General features: G+C 38.6%; 3 protein-coding genes across 4 annotated transcripts; 1 reads left to right on the forward strand and 2 right to left on the reverse strand.

The window, feature by feature from the left end:
- Positions 1 to 4003: 4003 nt before the first annotated feature.
- LOC149387135 (mitochondrial uncoupling protein 5-like) lies at positions 4004 to 5176 on the forward strand. Its single transcript, XM_089623089.1, has one exon. The coding sequence runs from the start codon at positions 4239 to 4241 to the stop codon at positions 5163 to 5165; it is 927 nt and encodes a 308-aa protein (XP_089479215.1). The 5' UTR covers positions 4004 to 4238; the 3' UTR covers positions 5166 to 5176.
- A 52-nt stretch (positions 5177 to 5228) lies between these two features.
- On the reverse strand, positions 5229 to 6567 carry FKBP12 (FK506-binding protein 12). Its single transcript, XM_089623090.1, has 5 exons — positions 6386 to 6567; positions 5917 to 5950; positions 5728 to 5789; positions 5568 to 5620; positions 5229 to 5481 (listed from the first exon to the last, which is right to left on the reverse strand). The coding sequence occupies exons 1-5, from the start codon at positions 6471 to 6473 to the stop codon at positions 5380 to 5382; spliced, it is 339 nt and encodes a 112-aa protein (XP_089479216.1). The 5' UTR covers positions 6474 to 6567; the 3' UTR covers positions 5229 to 5379.
- Positions 6568 to 6885: 318 nt separating this feature from the next.
- Positions 6886 to 17777, reverse strand: HAF01 (HAC13 protein (HAC13)). Of its 2 annotated transcripts, XM_089623087.1 has the most exons (21): positions 17461 to 17777; positions 17005 to 17123; positions 16794 to 16856; positions 16642 to 16684; positions 16287 to 16538; positions 15940 to 16058; positions 15278 to 15422; positions 14089 to 15178; positions 13258 to 13460; positions 12930 to 13167; positions 12170 to 12506; positions 11729 to 11938; positions 11283 to 11375; positions 10946 to 11146; positions 10476 to 10682; positions 9495 to 9984; positions 9228 to 9406; positions 8992 to 9108; positions 8792 to 8848; positions 7567 to 8676; positions 6886 to 7481 (listed from the first exon to the last, which is right to left on the reverse strand). In XM_089623087.1, the coding sequence occupies exons 1-21, from the start codon at positions 17504 to 17506 to the stop codon at positions 7128 to 7130; spliced, it is 5673 nt and encodes a 1890-aa protein (XP_089479213.1). In that variant the 5' UTR covers positions 17507 to 17777; the 3' UTR covers positions 6886 to 7127. The 2 variants fall into 2 exon arrangements, with proteins under 2 accessions (XP_089479213.1, XP_089479214.1); XM_089623088.1 differs by lacking the exons at positions 17005 to 17123; positions 17461 to 17777 and having other exon boundaries at positions 15940 to 16050; positions 16794 to 16858.
- Between the last annotated feature and the right edge of the window lie 1052 nt (positions 17778 to 18829).

The raw sequence follows: 18829 nt of genomic DNA on the forward strand, positions 1-18829 counted from the left end.
CCACATGTAAGGGTCATGTTTTGGTTTCAAATTTCTAACCTATGCGGGGTTTTTTTTTATAATTTTATTTTGTTTATTTATTAAAGTTGGCATGATATCCAAATTATCACTTGGTATACAGATGAACAAACAATATGGATAATCTTAAACTGAAGGAAACAAAAGATTGGGGGTATCATATATATTAGCTATAGTGGGCAATTCATTATGGTGATAATAATTATTTTTAAATACAATACAAACAGAAAAGATTTAAGTAATAAGATAATTATGAGGAAATATGTTACAATCCTAATGTATATATATATTAACATGTCTTAGTGCTACCACGGATTTCCCGCCTTTAATTTTACACCATATAGTTTTGCTTCATACATCACCTTTAAGATTACACTAGCTCCTTTTTGTAAAGTACGGTCTTAAAGGTTAGTGTCACTAATCAAAGTTTTCAAACTAATAATGACAAAACCCCTTTTTTAACAGCTAATTTGGCTAAAGCTTTGAACAATAATAATGGGATTAGAATTCATAATTGTTGAGAAGAAGCCTGCTAACTTAACACTAACTTATGTTTGGTATGGTAGTATAGAAAAGGAAGGAATGAAATGCGAGGTGAAAGATGAAATTATATTGTATTAATTATAATTAGTTTTTAACTCACAATGTTAATATAAAATAAATAGCTAAAAGAATTAATACACGTTCTGCATATGGTATTTTCGTTTAACCATACCCTATATATAATTCAATAAAATATAATTTTTTTCTTCATGTTATATTATTTTCCTTCTAAATATATCAATTAAAGATGTTTATTTTGGTTGTTAAATAAATATTTTCATTTACTTTTAAACACTTTTTAACTGGTTATGGTTAATTTTAATCGAATTTGCCTCAGCTAACTGCAACTTATGATAAAGAAAGAAATAATTTAAAACTACACTTATTAGAAGTGTGAGCCTAACTCACACTCAAAAGCTAGCTCAATAGTGGAGGGATCTCAAACACTTATAAGGAGCACATTGCTCAAGTACCTAATCGATGCGGGACATTCTAATACACCCCATTCACGCCCAGGATGGACAACTGGAGCGTGAAGTTTGTGTGAATGAACATTCACGGGTGGTCCCACATTCGAAATTGGGCCCCGCTTTGATACCATATCAGAAGTGTGAGCCTAACTCACACTCAAAAGCTAGCTCAAGAGTGGAGGAATGTCAAACACTTATAAAGAGCGCATTGCTTAAGTACCCAATCGACGTGGGACATTCTAATAGCACTCCTTCAATACTTTTGATAAAGAAAACGATTTTTTTTTCTTCCGTTAGAAATCAACTTGAAATATTTAAACCATCTCCTCTACCTCTATCCTCAGCGTAAATAACATAAAACATAGGGTTTAATATGTGCTTTATAGCGTGTGAAAGTAAAGAAATTCTTACCAAAATTATTCAAAGGTAAGAAAGTGACACACAAGGAAAAGTTAGGCAGTCAGTGTCAAGAAAACTTAAGTCTCGTTACTCGATTATTAATTATTACACATGCTTTCTGGGAGTGATGTTGAAAACGGGATACCATATATGTATATTATCTGAACAATGTTTTTTTTTTCTTTCGTTTTGATTTAAGGGTATGACTGTTAGTTGGCAAATTAAGTTGCATAATGATCAAATTTGACAACAACCGCCCAATAATCACACGACTTCCAGGCTAGTGTAATGATTTTTTTTCTTTCTAATAAGCTAGTGCAATGATTCTAATTGTAGAAAACTTAGAAGTATATCCACACACGTTTGTTTCGTTAGTTTAAATTTGATTTAGGTTATACTTGCATCGCTATACGTAAGAATTTAATTCTACAGAATGATCTCAATTTTGTATTAAAATACTTGTAGTACCACATATGTTATTTGTGTTAATATATGGATGTATGGGATTTATCATTGTCTAATTACTTTGACGATAAATGACAAAAAGAATAATGATCAGAAAAGATGAACGAATCACTCTCCAAGTGTTTGCTCTCGAAGTTCTAAGAATAAAGCGTAAGAATTAGCTCACGATCTTAGTGTTCCTGATCCCAGTTATACTTAAAATATACACACTGCACTTTAATTATTATCATATATTGCCAATCCTACGTGTCTTATTTATTGATCTAGAGCTTAGCAGACCTTTTGTTTACTGGATTATTTGCTCGTCATCTAACTTTCTCAGACCTTTCGCTATTTACCAAAAGCCCGGCGATTAGTTCAGTTGAGCTGAGAACCATTGTGGAGGCATTACCAGTCGGTTCAATTGTTTTTTTTTTTGGTTTGGGTAATCAGAGCTGAATTTTTTTTAGTAAGTAAGGATAAATTACATGAATTCTTCTTGAACATATGCACTAGTCACAATTTGTGCTTTATAAATATATTAAATATATATATAAAATAGAGCAGTATATAAATAGTAGTCTGTTAAAATTAAGGACAAATGCATGAAATTGATATGTAATCGATTGATAATAATTTCAAAAAAATTAGATATGTTTAAAATCTATTAAATATACAGTTACTTTGAAAAATAAAATAAAATAATTGAAATCTGAAGTTGGTCCTCGTAAAAAAAATGTGATCTTTTTTAACCTAAGTAAATTTTTTTAGTTTTGAATCATTTTGAATTTTTGAAATTATTAATTAATTGATTACATATCAATTTCACGCCTTTCTCTTTATTCACATACCGTTAAATATGACGGAAGGAAGAAATTTGTGACAGTGTAAAAGTTTTATGGAAAGCGTATTTTTTTTAATAGTACGGATTTTCTATTAAAATTGGGTAAAAAAACCCATCAGTACAGGAGAATAACACCATAGTACATGGATTACCAAGACCTAAGTCGATGTGAATCTAACACTAAATTCCGGTAAAAGTACGATATGTGCAAACTTCCGACAACGGGAAGAATTACAAGCACCAATAGAGCACACAAGAGGCTCGTTAAAAACCCAAAGATTGACGATGGAAAAATCCAACCAAACTCAGTCCGATAACCACGAATTGGGTGGCTTTTCAACCTGAATAGATAAAAGCCTAACAGGAAATCCACCACGGGAGATGAGACTACGGCTAATCCGGTCCAAAACAAACCAAAATAAAACAAGCATAATACCCTCTCACGAAAAGACAGGAACATAAACCAGTGACAACAAGATTTAACAAACTAAACACACGAAAAAACAGGTAAACATCCAAATTATACCCTCTCAGCCCCATACAAACTACCAGCACCCACACGGCGCCGCCGACTAACAAAACAGAGCATAGGTCTCTGGGGTCCACCACCACCACCACCATCGAGAAAAGCCCCACAGCAGTGCCGCGGTTGCAACCTCCTCCGAAGGGTATGGATCTCACGACCGAGGTCCAAACGCAAAGGATGACGTCAACCTGCCCAAGATCTGAAGGAGAACCATCATGCCGACCTGAAATAAAAGACAAGAAGTGCAGGCTCCGACGGAGCTCACCGGAGAACACCAAAAGGGGAGGAAGGCAAGGGAAGAGAAAAGCCATTGGAGGGAAAACGGATAAGCTAAAAGCAAAGGTAAAAGATGGGCCTCCCCCCGGCCGAAGCTTCACCGCTGGTCGGACTAGGGCAAAAGTCCGGCGGCTCCGAAGGGAGCGGCGGCTGAGGGTGGTGTAAAAAACCCTAGATCTTGAAAGCTCTGTTTGGAATATGGAAATCGTATTTAATTTTAGTTGTTACCATTTAGAGATCATGGAAAGTTGGGGAAATTTATTAAATTTACCCTACTTATAAAGCCACGTCAAATATTGTGTTGACTGTACACACGAGTATGAATTGAATTGGTCAAGCCACCACGTAGACTGCCAATTATTGATTCGGAGTCTAGTACGAAACGCACAAAAAAGCTCAACTAAACCACTGTTCAATATCAATACCCGCATGGTGGTATATACGTATATAATATAGAGTCAAAGTCCAACAAATATAGCAAATAGAAGCCAGGTCAGCCCACAAACCCGCGCTTACTACTTCGGAAGTTTCTTTCTCACTCACCGTCCCTCCAAGAATCTCGTACCTTATAAGTACTCAATTGTAGACCACGGACCACAATAACAAAAAAAACACTTCCATATATTACCATCACAAAGCTCTGCTCTTTCTTTCTCATACCTCTCAATATAAACTCTCACTCCCCAAGTTTATAATTACTTTTCATTATATTCAGAATATGGGTGTGAAAGGCTTCGTTGAAGGCGGGATCGCTTCGATTGTCGCCGGCGCCTCGACCCACCCGCTCGACCTCATCAAGGTCCGAATGCAACTCCAGGGCGAATCCACCGCCCAAATTCTCCGGCCGGCCCTCGCGGGACCCGCCTCTATGCCACCACCACCGCCGCCACGTGTCGGGCTGGTATCGATCGGCAGCGGGATCGTACGGTCGGAGGGCGCGGCGGCACTCTTCTCGGGCGTTTCGGCGACGATGCTCCGACAGACTCTCTACTCGGCGACGAGGATGGGCTTGTACGACGTCCTCAAGCGGGCCTGGGCCGACCCGGAGACCCAGGCTCTCCCGCTCCGGCGGAAGATCGCGGCCGGGCTCGTCGCCGGTGGGATCGGGGCTGCGGTCGGAAACCCCGCCGACGTGGCGATGGTGCGGATGCAGGCCGACGGGCGGCTCGCGGCGGATCAGCGGCGGAACTACCGGAGCGCCGCCGACGCGATCGGACGGATGGCGAGGAGCGAGGGGGTCGCTAGCCTGTGGCGAGGCTCGGCCCTCACGGTGAACCGCGCGATGATCGTCACGGCCGCCCAGCTCGCGACCTACGACCAGGTCAAGGAGGCGATCCTCGAGAAGGGCCTGATCGGGGACGGGATCGGGACCCACGTGGCGGCGAGCTTCGCGGCGGGTTTCGTGGCCTCGGTGGCTTCGAACCCGGTGGACGTGATCAAGACGAGGGTGATGAACATGAGGGTTGCTCCGGGGGCGGCGCCGCCGTACTCCGGCGCGCTCGACTGCGCGGTCAAGACGGTGCGGGCCGAGGGTCCCGCCGCGCTCTACAAGGGCTTCGTGCCCACCATCTCGAGGCAAGGCCCGTTCACCGTCGTCCTCTTCGTCACCCTCGAACAAGTCCGCAAATTGCTCAAAGATTTCTGAACACCCCAAACCCTAACGATTTATTCTTTTTACTATACTAGATTTGTGTCCATACGCACAGACTAAACATGCAATAGTAATGATTTTTATTAGATTTTCTTGAAAGATGAAAACATTTTCCAATATGACAAGGAGTAGAGATATATTGTCTATGAGAGTTAAAAGGAAAAAAAGAAGTTATTTGGAAATGTGTCACTTGATCGTTGATTTCCGGTCACTCAGTCTTGAGCACTTCGATCTCGAAGATGAGGACAGAGTTCGGGTTGATACCCCACGCTTGAAATCCTTTCGGGCCATAGCCATAATCAGGAGAGCACTACAATAACGTGGAGATAATTTTTATCGAAAGCTGTTCATCGGCATTTACTTTTAATTAATTTAAGAAAAAACAAAAGAACTTACCCGAAGCCGAGCTACTTCACCAACTTGCATCCCCAGAACACCCTCATCCCAACCTAAAATGAGTTCATAAGATAAGATAAGAAAAATATTGTGTGCGAAATTGAATTATAGATTGCCTCAAAAGTCCATTTGTTTAATACAAGAATAGAACAAGGCATACCTTTTATGACCTGACCGAGGCCGATCTTGAAGGAAAAAGGTTCCTGCCCAGGATCCTTTGTGCTGAAACAACCGAACCAAAGATCAAGAGACCCGAAGAGTTCAATCGCAATATGAAATAGAGAAATCCTTAAGCAAAACACATGATAATTCGGCTTGATACACATAAAAAAAACACAGCCATGCTTACCTCCAAAACTTCTGGTTTAGATCTCCATTTTTCCCTGCAACAAACGTACTTCAGTCATAATAAATCCAAAAGAAAATCCAAGAAGACAAAGTTTTAGGGAGTTTCTAATACATGTTTAAAATCTAAGAACTAATGACTAGTTAAGAAAAGTAGAAAAAAAAAAACGCATAATGGTACTGTATAAAAACACTGTACTAATAAATTAACTTTTATATTTTATCAAACAGCATATAAGCATAATCTAAACAGCAATGATTCTCAAAACGATCTAAACAGCAATGAACAGTTTGTCCTTGAACCTAAATTTCAGAATGAACTCGATCAAGGATTTGAACATACCCTAAGTCAAAATAAATTTACACTGTTCACTCAATCCCTCATCTTTCTTCTATCATTTCCTTCGAGAAATTTACATGACCATAATATCATGATATGTATACAAAATCCAAGAGAGAGAGAGAGAGCTAACCAAAACCGGTGCAGTGAACGGTGACCTTACGACCGACTACCGGCTTGGGACCGGTTCCGGCTCTGAGGATCTCCTTTTCAACTCCCATCGTCTTTGCTTCGCTTCGCTTTTCTGAGCCTCTTATGTTTTCGGGTATTCGGCTAAATAAATATCCGAGGCATTATAAAGGGGGTTTTTTTTTTTTTTTTTTTTTTTTTAATTTTAAATATTTTCGATATAACGTTATACAATATTATTATCAATCACATTAAATATCTAAAGTCTAAACATAAATTTCAAGGAATGTGAATAGGTTTTCTAGGGATTAAACCCTATATTTGTAATTATATACTATGATTAGTTTGTATATAAGACTACATGTATAAAGTAGACATAAAATATGAAACCAGATTTCATATGAAATATGAAAGAGCTAGACATAAATTAGACTCTGTTTTTTGTACGAGCTAATAAAAATCCTACTTAGCATTTAAAATTATTTAAGGGCCTTGACGGAAAAATACCCAAAAACAAAGTAGTTTTTTTTTTTAGTAAACTTCGTATAAAGTTAGTACGAACTATATAACGTATGTAACCCAAAAGGCTCGTCTATGTACAAAGTACAAACCAGGACATACATTTTACAGCCTAAATTACACCCACCCACCCACCTCCTAAAACCTAATATAATAAAATATAATCTTCAAACTAACTAACTATCTAATAGTTGACAGCCTTAATTAAAAAAAAATAATAATCTTGATCATAATTCAATGCCAGCCTCGGCCTCAGTGAGGGTGTCGTCGTTCTCGTTGAGCAAATAATCACAAATCTCCAAGAGCTGGTCGGCTTTGGGAGGAATACCGGGATTACGGCCATTGTTGTATTTGTGAGCGTTGTAGGCGATTTGCCAGACGTCGTGCCTGAACTGTTCGCGGCTCTTGTACTCCATCTTCCTAACCTTTTCTTTTATCGTCGATAGGTCCATCGGACGCTCTATGATGTCCAAATAGTCCGGCGCCTCTTTTCTCGTCACCGGTCTCAAGAACAGAAGCGACACCTCTTGCCGTTCCTTCAGGGTCTCCACAACTTGTTCCAATATGTTCGCCAACCCAACCTGTCCAAAATCATATCATCAAAATCAATTCGAACTTGGAAGTTACTTGTCTAATTTTTTTATTTTATTTTTTATTTTATTTTACCTCTCCTCCTCTTCTGCGTTTGGTAAAAGCGCCGTACTCGGAAGAGGACCTCTCGACGATGGGTTTTCGTTTTGCGCTTCGGTCCCTCTCAGGGATCCTTTTGTCGAGCCTTCTCGGCATGATCGGCTCTTCGAAGTAGTCGTCTTGGAACTCGGGGGACATTCTCTTCTTCTTCTTCTTCTTTGCTTTCCAGCGCTCTTCTTCCTCCGTCTCTCTTTTGATTGCTATCTCGTATCTTCTGATCTCATCCAGTTTCTCTTGCTCTTCCATAGCCCTCCTTCTCTCTTCCCTGCGCCTCTCCTCGTTCCTCTGCCTCTCTTGCTCGTCCCACCATTTCCGACCCTTGTCTTTCGATTTCTTCTTGGTAGACCACTCGGCCGTGAAAACCTCCTGCTTCCTGTGGACCTCGAAGCTCGATAGCTCGACAATTCTTTTTGTCTTCTGATGCTCAACGACGCCCGAGTAGCCTCCCTCCCAGCCGAAATTATCCACCAAATCGACGACTTCTTTCGGCCGTTTGATAGTTACCTTCTTGTGAGACTGCTCTCTTTCCGTTTCTCTTGGAACCCGTTTCTGTATTATCTTCACAGACTCGCCCCGGTCTCTCTCCGTGTTCGCCGGCGGCCGTATGACAATCGTTGATTTCTGGAATTCAATTTGAGCCTTGTCCAACTCTGCCGGTGGGCGAATAACAATCGGGGGTTTGTGAGATTCGGCCTTGGGCTCTTCGGGCTTTAATTTGTTTGATATTATTATTTTGTGAATCTTGACCGAGGACTTCCCGGTTTCGTGATCAGACGTGCCCGGCTGGTCAGAGCTCTGTGTCGCTCCCAGTGAAAAAATTTCTTGTTTTTCTGCCGTGCCGCATTTGAACTTCACCGGAAGAAATTTCGTGCTCGATGGAGTAGGAGCGTAGTTCTCTCCCTCGGAGGTCTCGACCAGTGCTATTTTTGTAGCACTTTTGGGTATGAGCTTCTTCGTGACGGTTTTTATCTGGGTCGAGACAGATGAAGCGGATTTTAAAGCGGCTTTTTCGGATTCTGGAATATCGGCGTGGGCATCGGGATCTCCGTACTTTGGGCAGTTCTTGTTTGTCCTCATATGTCCGAGCTGACTCATTGAAAGCAGAAAAAAAAAAGACGAGAAATTATTTACATCGCAAAAAGAAAATTGAACTCCACTGTTGAGCAAAAGAACCAGATATCAAATATTTAGTTTCACATACCTGACCACACGCACCACAGACAAAACTCTCTCTTGCCGACTTCTTTTCCTTAAAAATCTGGATTTCAGACATTTGAAGAAGAAAAACCCGAAGTGAGTCATAATTTAATATACTGAATATTTACATCGATTTACATTTTCCTATAACCAGAAACATCGAAGAACTTCTGAGAAAAACGAAGAAGAAATAAATTTGCCTACCTTGATTTCTCCAGCTATTTTGAGTTTTTTATTTGTTAAATTCAAGACTGGAATGTCATCAACCTTGATCTTTGGTTTAATTTTCGCAGGTTTGTTTTTCTTCGGGATCATTTCCACCTGCGACGACAATATAGAAAACGAGCTTCGATTATGTACATGATTGGAAAATGACTGGGAAAGAAAATATAAATGTTGCAAGTCTCTAAAGAAAATTCAGGATAACATAGACTTACTACCTTGGTCTCCCCACTAGTATTGTCTCTTGACACATACGATCCGGCCGGTTGATTTATACCACTGATTGGCTTCCCGCGATCTGTATTCTCGAAAGTGAAATTCGCTCGAGGGCCTGAAGGGAATCCCGACTCTTCACCCACGTCTTTCGCCTTCTTCTTCTTACTCTTCTTAATCTCATCTGCAAAACGAGGCATCGTTTTGGTCAACAAGAAGATTTTCTCGCAGCTGTCAATGGGTTTCATTAATGAGAAGTTATGTTCTCTTACCATCCATGAGCAACCTGAGAAGTTCGGCTGCTTCAGCGGCTTCATCCTCAATTTCTTCCTCGGCCTGAGCCAACGATGAGCGTCTCCGCATTTTAAGGCCTTTGACACCGTCTACCTTATCATGACTAGTGTCATAATCTCCATTGCCCTCGTCCTCAAGTTCTTCGGCGTCAAGAAGATTCTCTAAATCTCCGGCAAAGGAATCCAAATCGCTGATATTCGCCTCAGAGTCGCTCTCGAGTTCATCGCCATCAAAGGCCGATAGACTCTGAGCTTGCCGATCCCAAACCTCCTGACACTTCTCTCGGGTCTGCTGTTGCAGCTGAAGGAAGGACATTCTCTGTCCGCGAGCATATTTGCTGATCGTTGTTGGGTCGACCTTGACCCCCGCTTCAGCTTGTTCACTTGAAAGATTGCGTATCATAGCGATCCTATGCCACCTCGTCTGCTTTGCAATCACTTCATCGGGAACATCAAACTTAAGAAGAACCTGCAAATCATAACCATAAAGAAAACTTAATAAGTTTACAAATAAATACATCAGACTCATTAGCTCTCAAATCGAACAGAAGCCCACTTCTGAGTGAACTCAAATGATATGGGATGTAATAAAAGTTTATGTGCCAATATTTTATCTGTACTTGCTATTTCATTTTTTGAGTTAGCAATATCCTCTTCAAACAGAATTTTTTTTTTTTTCAGGGGACAATTTTATCAACTAAAATACAGGGTACAAAATAACTTTTTTTTTTTTCCTTGGGCATCAAATCAAAGGGTACAAAACAACTAATTAATCTATTTATAAAAATATAAAGATTATTAACCTATTATATCAATTCCAAACTAATTAACCTCTTCTTCGCCCGCCTTTTCGGCATTGGCCTAGTGCAAATTAGGATTATGTAATCCTTGTTCTTCTCCGGAAAATTATTTAATTTTTTAACCAATATTTAGTTTCTTCTAAAGCTGTATTTTATTAACCTCTCGTGCAGCTTCCATGCTCAATCTTCGCAAATCGGCATCTGTACCAGTAACCGTTGTACCGCCTCTCCCGGCAACAGATTTTTTCTTGGCCGTAGCACTTGCCACCGGTGCTTTTGAAATGGCACGCACATAGCTGAATCCAAGACCCCGACCGGATGGATCGCCCACACCAGTTATTTCCAAACGCTCTATGTTTTCCTTACCCTATTAAAAAAAATAAAAGAAGCATGAAGATAGACAATACAATAGATTCAAGGAACATAAACAAATAACCATTTTTTTTAGTCATCAATTTTTTTTAAAATATTTCCATAAACAATGTGGTTTGTTTTCCCTCCTTGAAAGTATGAAAAAACAAAGAACCAGATGTGAACCCATCTTCGCTAATGATGAATGGACCAAAGAGAACTTTGTGGGCATTTTTTAAGAAGGTACCAGAAATGGACGATATCCAGTAGATACTTTACCTGTGTAGATGCGACAAAGTTGCTACTCAAGTTCCAAGGAGTAATTAAAAGTTCCCTTTCAATGTGTGAAGCAGCGGCGAGAGCAATGGCGTCACCGGGCAGACGACTCATCGCAGATAATATAGCAGATGGGTGAGTTTCGGTGATTCCCAAATGTTTAAGTCGATAAAGACCAGCTTGCATGCTTTCGTAAGCGCATACCTAAACCTCCACAGTTAAATTAACATTATTACCACATGGATAAGAATTGCAATCAACCTTGGCGATGGCAACTAGACCTCTTCAGCCTAGTGAAGTTAAGATCTCAAGCAAAGACACGAGACTTGAAATGACTCACCTCCTCTGGCTTCATCATATTTCTCAGTTCATCATCCGTGGGAATACGAACATTACGTTTCTTGACCCAAATAAACTGACCATTTGACCCTCTCTGGAAAGTCAACGACCAAGGAAAGTTAAAAAAAAATACTATGGACTATGAAATAGTATGTAGCATTTTAATATGAAAGAAAAAGTGAGCAAGAAGCCAAGTATCATCTGTAACATATTGATAGTCACAGCTCATGGTGTCTAGGTCTGTTTTTTTCAAAGAAATATTAAGCATATATGCTACTAGTTATTTTTTATTATTTGAATAGGAATTTTCATTATCTAAACAGACAACCTTTGCCGGTGGTTGAAAGTTCTTATCAGTGAGCTGACTTCTCTTTTCACACAATATAAGTGCTACTAATGGGAACCAATGTGTTCATTTTCGAAGGAGGAAGAGCTAATGCAATTTACCTGCAAATATGCATATTCCTTGAGCTTCCTTCGAAGCAAAACCTCGGAAAGATAAGGAAACTGAGATGGCAACTCTCCAGCACGGATGTATGGAAGCAAATTGCTCTTTTCTGCAGCTCGGAACTCTAGGCACATATGAACTAAGAGCCTGTTCATCATATAGTTTTGGAGATTCTTACTTCCTGGAGACATAACCTCTATGAGAGGCTCCTGAAAGCACAAAATGTGTAACAGATCAGTTCCAAGTTTCCACAAGTGTCCCACATTTGAGGCTCCCAAGGAAAAAAAATCTACGATGGTACTTGACAAATCAGTTTTAAGTTTCCACAAGTTTCCACTAATTGACTAGTCGTCACCGAGTGGAAACAAAAATGTTGGCAAAAAAGTAATATAAAAGATAACAGGAGTTGAAGGATGGGTATTGAACAAAGCATCACAAACCTGCTGCCCGACAACATTAAGCCTATCAATGCGTCTCAAGGTAATTTTTCCCTTCGGAGAACGAATCAACAAATAATCAGTTGAAGGCACTTTGTGAGGGAATACGGGTGCTCTGTACATATTTGTTTCAAGAGATGACTGATATGAGCCTTGTTTGATGTCTCCCAGGAAAGGCGATTTGTCAGCGGGATTGAGTGAGACAACATGTCCCAAAGTGTTGTTTGTGCTGCGCAATAAAGAGGCTGTTTGGTCATCTGGGGCTGACTTCTGATAGTACGTGCAGAGCCTGGAGCCCATGCCAATGTTACTCAAAAGTAAAGGCCTTTCCTCACAGTACCTGAAAAAAAAGACATGAAATAATTAATATACCGTTTTGAACCCAATTTCTTACAGTTATATCAGATTATTTAAAAAAGAACCTGAAATAGTTAACTTAGTCGAACTTATCAACTATGAGCCAATTGAACATTTAGTAATTGGATTGATTTATAGTATCTAATTGTTAAGAGTACCAAAATTCCTACTATATGGATGACCAAGAGGTTAAAAAGAATCCCAACAAGGTTTATAGATGAGCAAAAGACTAAGAAAAACAGCCAAGAAAAATGCTACAGGGTAGTCTTGTCAAGTAAAATCAAGGGGAAACAGAAATTTCATCTTCATTACAAGAATGAGGATACTAGGGGGGCGAGTAAAAAAAATCAACAATACCACTCTTATAGGAATATAGATTGCGATCAGCAAATATAGAGGAACTTACTCCATTAAAAAGACATGGCCATCTTTTGGAGAGAGATCAGATTTTTTCTTAAATGCTCCAGGCGGCCGAAACGACTTATTTTCACTTGGAAGCTTCTGTGCCCTTGGCAACAAATGTATTTTTGTACGAACAAGATGAAGTAAAGAATTTGGCTGAACGCTTTGCGCGGAAAGAGTTTTATCGTCTTCAAGTTCTTTCCCTAGATAAAATAGCTTCACTGTCTCGGACGACTTGAAATCTAAAAAAAAAAAACCACAAAATTTCAACATAAAATTCCACGCGGAGAATCATATTTCTTTAGGAACAGCGAAACTATCTCCTATCTTACCAAGCTTCTTGGAAGCTTTTGCCTTAACAGATGAGATGGTTTCTTCAGCATCGACATGTAGTTTACTGCCTTTCCCACCTAAACTCTTTATAATAACTTTCATTGGTCCATTAGTAGACAGCTTGCCTTGTTCCTTTACAGCAACCTCGTTGTCGTGAGGATACCACAAAGCTTTAGGACGATGAAAATTGGCTAAATCCTTACTGCAAAGCAGGCACACAAGTCATTAAAATCAAATTGCATGCTCAGAATATATAGTCGACGACACAATTTTGTACATGATGAAGAGAAAAAAAAAGACAGGAATTCGATTTCCAGATCAGTGACAGATCAAAATACCAAAATACTTATAAGGCTTCACCACAAGGGAACACAAAATATCAAGACAGCAACAAAAGCTCAATTTAACCCGTAAGCCTCAGGGACATTGAATCGATTAACTCATAATTTTAGCTAGTTATAAAAGTGCTTATGCCCAAACAGATGGCCTGCAGTGACTTATGTCAGAATTTTTTTTCTTCTTTCCATTATCATTTCTAAAATTTGCGATCATCGCCTAATTTAACCTTGCCATTGTCAAAATGTGTACCACGGTTAAAAAAATCAGTCAGATTATACAGATTGAGGAGATAATTTATAATTAATCGGCACTACATTAAGAACGAAGAAGTTTTCTTCAGCAGATCAACTAGAACCCTTACTTTTATAATATTGGACATATACATTCGGAATTTAAACTTATTCAAGACTCGTACGAATTCGTACCAGAGAATGAGTACGAAATAAAATCCAAATTATCATAAAATCGCAGCAGCGGAACAGAGAACATACTTGCTCAACTTCAGCTTCATTGTCTGCAGCGTAAGCGCAGGCTGCGAATGATAAACTTTGACTCCCTGAGTAGTGCGCTTTTTCGAGTTTGATTTCATTTGTTGCAATGTCTTCCTACCCGAATAATGTTTGTCATTGGCCATTTGTCGCCACCCAGATGGTCCACCGTGGCCTTGCAATTCAAGGGAATCCCCGTTGCTTGCCTTTGCAGAGCGAGTCATCACCATTGCGCCAGCATGAAGCCTCAAATCCATACCATCCTTGTTATCCAAGATTTCAAAAAGCATCTGATCATCTTGAAGATCGAGTATAAGCTTTGGCTTTCTGATGGGTTTTTCCTGATCCCATATTATCTCATCCAACCAAGACCCATCTAACATGTCTCTGTTCCGTAATACGAGTTTGTCGTAGTTCGCTAGAGCGTCACTTCGATAGAGCTTCTTCTCATTAACTTTCTCGGACCGACCATCCTCTCGATCAGAGCTATATACTTCAGATCTGGAATGAAGCCTTAATATTTGCGGATGGTATCTACCTTCTGAGAATGGAAGGCTTGAAGATCCTGATAGAGTTCTCGAGCCAAAGTGCTCCAAATTGACAGGGGAAGTAAGGATGAACTTCTCATGGGTTTTATCATCAGGTTCTCCTAGTGGCTCGGGAAGAGTATTTTGAGGTGCCTTAGTAATTTGTGGTGCCTTGGTTTCTGCTTCACTATCAACCGAAGATTCCATATCAGGTTTCAGATTTTGATTGTTTTCACTCACTGCAGGAGAATTATCCCAAGCAATCCCAGCTTCCCAATCTAGCTGATCAAGAGGATGAAAAGTGGGACTTAGTGGTAATTGGGTTCCAATAAAATCTGCACAGCTTTTGCTCATTGGCACTCCAGGTATACAAGAGTCATTTCTTGACACTGGAGGTGCACCGGATTTTTCGAATTCTAACTCATCGTCAGTAAAGATACTGATGTCACACTCATTCTTGTCAAAATCTTCCTGTTTCAAATATATTATTCCATGACCCGAGCCCGTCAAAAAATCCACTTCATCGTCTTCAACATTATTAGAAACATCGGTAGACTTACGGCTAGCTTGAAGAATGAAAAAGGAGCAGCATCAGAATGGAACACAAGCAAAGTTTAAAGTGTTCAAATAGAAGAAGAGGAAGATACTCCACATATCAGACATACCTCGAGAAACATACTTATGTTCTCTCTTTTCCCTCTTTCTCACAGGATCTTTTATTCCAAACAGTTCAGAGAAACGTAAAATGGGCTTTCCATCTTCTACGCATAGAACTGGCAGCGGGGTAGAGTCTGTATCTGACTCATCGTCCTACAGAATAAAAACATTTTTCATAAATCATAGAAAAATTTAAATTCTCCATATGTTGTTCTGTTTTAAGTATTTTTACTTATGTTCCCCACCAGTTGAGGAATATTTTTCCACAATTTCTGAAAAGTTAACCTCTATTACTGCTTATATCAAATAAAAAACTGACAAAGTTCTATCGAAGCCACTTTGCAATTGGTTAGGGTTGGTTGGATTATTGAAAAGAACAAAAGATTAGCCTTTTCGACTATGATGCAGTAATAAAGCACTTTTCTTACTAAGCAAGAAATTCAAAAGAAATTCACAAAAACATCAAGAGACGAGGATGGCAGGAAAGAAAAGGGGTCATCAAAAATTGAAGAAGCAATCACATTAAAAAAATTTAACCCATCTTTCGCTAATAATTGATCAAAAATACTGTGTTCAAAGTTTACTCAGTTGTTTCCTTAATTCTTGATGACTTGGATTTAACACTTAATGTTGGCCTTCTTAAACTAAAAAAAAATCATAAAATAGTAACCTCTGAGTCTTCTGCTCCACTATCCAAAGATTCAACATCAGATGAGGCAGTTTGATGATCATCCTCGATCGTTTTTTCTACCATATGATCCACCTCAGATACCTTATTACCCTGCTCATCTAACAGGGGTATGCTCAAATCAGTCCCAACAGCAAGAGAAATAGCTAGAAATTGAAAAAAACAGCAAATGACAGAATAGCTTCTTTTTTTATTTGCCAGAGCAACAGTGTATAAGCTCATCATGGTACAAGAGCACACTCAGAAAATACCAAAAATCACACTTTCCACGGAGAGTACAAGATAAAAGCTTGGGTGCAATATTATTGTAATCAACAGTAAAAGTATACCTGCAATAGCAATAGTTTGAACATCTGTAGCAATATCGACGGTCTCATTTTCCGGTTCGACTTCCTCGTCATAATCTTCATCGTCAAAAACAGACGTTGTAGGCTTCAAAGCAGCCAGAGAAACTTCAGAAGAGAGATAAACTTTCTTCGGCAATAGATAATCCTCTTCCCCGGCAGCTTGAATCTCCGGCCCTTCATACTGCTCATCAATGTCTTCATAATCAACTGCATCTTCTGCTTTCTCGCCATAGTCTAACAGGTTCGAGAACACAAGTAACATCTACTCTTTAGTGTTTGATAAAAAAAAAAAGAGCAATTCAACACATTATCATATGATCCGGGCACACGATATTACCTTGCTCAACATCATTGGACCTATTTGAAGACTTCACTGACAACTGCAACAAAACAAAAACTTACATGATAATTTAAGATAACCAACTGTAGCTAAACTTGAGTTAACAAATCTGGAATAGATGTGGAAAGCGGATAACTAAATATTCATACATTTATATCTGTCAGCGATGAACCGAGCTTATCAGCCAGAGCAGAAAGGTGTTCTTTTGCATCCTGAGAAAACAGTCGTTAATAAAAATTTAGCCTCGCCACCAAGTATGCCTTTAACGCCTTTATAGTACTGTGGAGCATTTACAATCTAGAAGAATCAGTAGCAAAATCACATCCTATTCCACACAAATAAGCAGTAACAAAAGGCTACCTCGTCAAGGTAATCAACATCAAGATCTCCAGAGTTATCAACATTTCCAAACATAAACCCCAAAAGCCGATTACTCTCACCAGCCTCTTCATAGTCTTCTTCTTCTTCTTCTTCATCATCTGCCACATTTCAAGAAAACCTAAAGCTTGTTTTTTCTATTTTTTTTTTATCATGAAGAATTAGGATCACAAAGTCGATATAGAGCTGTAATTCGAAGAGACAGAAAGTTCAAGACTCTCAAGGCCCAAACACGAAGCTTCTCAAATTCAGAAAATTTCACAAACGTAAAAGAGCAAAGAGACTATACAGAGCTTTGCAAACACAAAATTAAGTGAGGTTTAGGGCTTTTTTTTTTTGTCTAAACAGAATCACAACTAGACTAAAAAAGAAATCCGTGTACAATTCAGTTCAAATTGAAATACAGTCTCGTAATAATTGGGAACTGTACAAACAAACCTTCGTCTTTTCCATCTTGAGAACCACTATCTGAACCGTATCCCATGTCGACGAGACCAGCTCTTGGAAATCAACCCCGAAGCTTGAACAATGACTCCACTTAAATTAAATAAAGGAAAAATCAATGTTTGGAAGTAAGAATCGCGATCCTGAATAGCGCAGCGACGGTGGGTTTCTTGGCTTTGCCTTTTTTTTTCTTTTTTTTTTTTTGGTTCAGGTCTGAGCAGTGAAATTGATTGGAACAATTCGTCGCTTCCTCTATTTCGTTCTAAGCGATCGTTTGTATTTGTAAACGAGGAAAAAAAAACGCAGTGTATAGATAGTAAAGCTTACGATTTTTATATAAATAAACAAGAAGGGGATAAATTGGAACATAAATGAACGTGAATAACATTTTCTTTAATGTTTTCTTTTCTAAACATTTCCTAAAAAAGTGTTTTTTTTAATCAAAATATTGGATTTTATTTTTAAAACCAGTGTAATCGTTTAATTTTAGCATGAAATTATGTAACAAAATATAATAATCGCTTAACCTTATAGTATTTGAAAATACATTCAACTTCATTTTTTTTTAATTTTAATGCTATTGAAATTAATTTTTGGTAAAATAACACATTTATACCCTGTGTTTTAGTGAAATGTCGAGTTTAACCCTCGGTTTTCAAAAATGTCGAGTTCATATCCTCTGTTTAACTAAAATGACGAAATTATACCCTGAAATGAATAACAGCGTCACAAATCTCCCTTTCATTGATATTAACTCTTATATAAGAAAAACCAAATCAAATCTAAATCAGTGCCCTAACTTACAAATTCTCAATTTTGAAATAAAAATAGCCTTAAATTGAAATTAAATAATAAAACTCATACCTCCTAAGAAATGACTTCATTCCGTGTTCGAATTGAAACTCTAAATCCTGGATTCTCTGTTCGAATATGCGATTTTGATGACTATCAACTATCGATGTTTACCCATTTGCCTCTTTCTGTGTTCTTCACGATTAAGAGACTATTGTTTATTTTTTAGTTTTTAAATAAATTACATATATGGCGCGAATGAATAAAGATAATTGGTGTTTATATATAAATATTATAGTCAACGTCAATGAAAAGTTAATAAAAAGAATATTCGTGACACTGTTGTCTATTTCATGGTATAATTTCGTCATTTTAATTAAACAGATGGTATAATTTCGTCATTTTAGTTAAACAGAGGGTATGAACTCGACATTTTTGAAAACCGAGGATTAAACTCGACATTTCACTAAAACACATGGTATAAATGTGTTATTTTCCCTTAATTTTTTCACAGTACATGAAAAAAAAAATAAGAGTAGTCCCTTAGAAAAATAAAGCTCAGCCAGCCTCC

The sequence above is a fragment of the Urtica dioica genome, chromosome 8 (genome assembly GCF_054948205.1).
Source record: "Urtica dioica subsp. dioica isolate 48M chromosome 8, U.dioica_male_clone48M_v1_H2, whole genome shotgun sequence".
Classification (NCBI taxonomy): domain Eukaryota; kingdom Viridiplantae; phylum Streptophyta; class Magnoliopsida; order Rosales; family Urticaceae; genus Urtica; species Urtica dioica.

Coding starts and splice junctions, on each gene's coding strand:
- LOC149387135 (XM_089623089.1), top strand. CDS start 4,239: ATGGGTGTGAAAGGCTTCGTTGAAGGCGGGATCGCTTCGATTGTCGCC.
- FKBP12 (XM_089623090.1), bottom strand. CDS start 6,473: ATGGGAGTTGAAAAGGAGATCCTCAGAGCCGGAACCGGTCCCAAGCCG. Junction 5,621..5,727: donor CCTCGGTCAGGTCATAAAAG/GTATGCCTTGTT, acceptor AACTCATTTTAG/GTTGGGATGAGGGTGTTCTG. Junction 5,482..5,567: donor GTGAAGTAGCTCGGCTTCGG/GTAAGTTCTTTT, acceptor ACGTTATTGTAG/TGCTCTCCTGATTATGGCTA.
- HAF01 (XM_089623087.1), bottom strand. CDS start 17,506: ATGGGATACGGTTCAGATAGTGGTTCTCAAGATGGAAAAGACGAAG. Junction 13,461..14,088: donor ATGAAGCTGAAGTTGAGCAA/GTATGTTCTCTG, acceptor CCTGCTTTGCAG/TAAGGATTTAGCCAATTTTC. Junction 11,939..12,169: donor TTAATGTTGTCGGGCAGCAG/GTTTGTGATGCT, acceptor TTGTGCTTTCAG/GAGCCTCTCATAGAGGTTAT.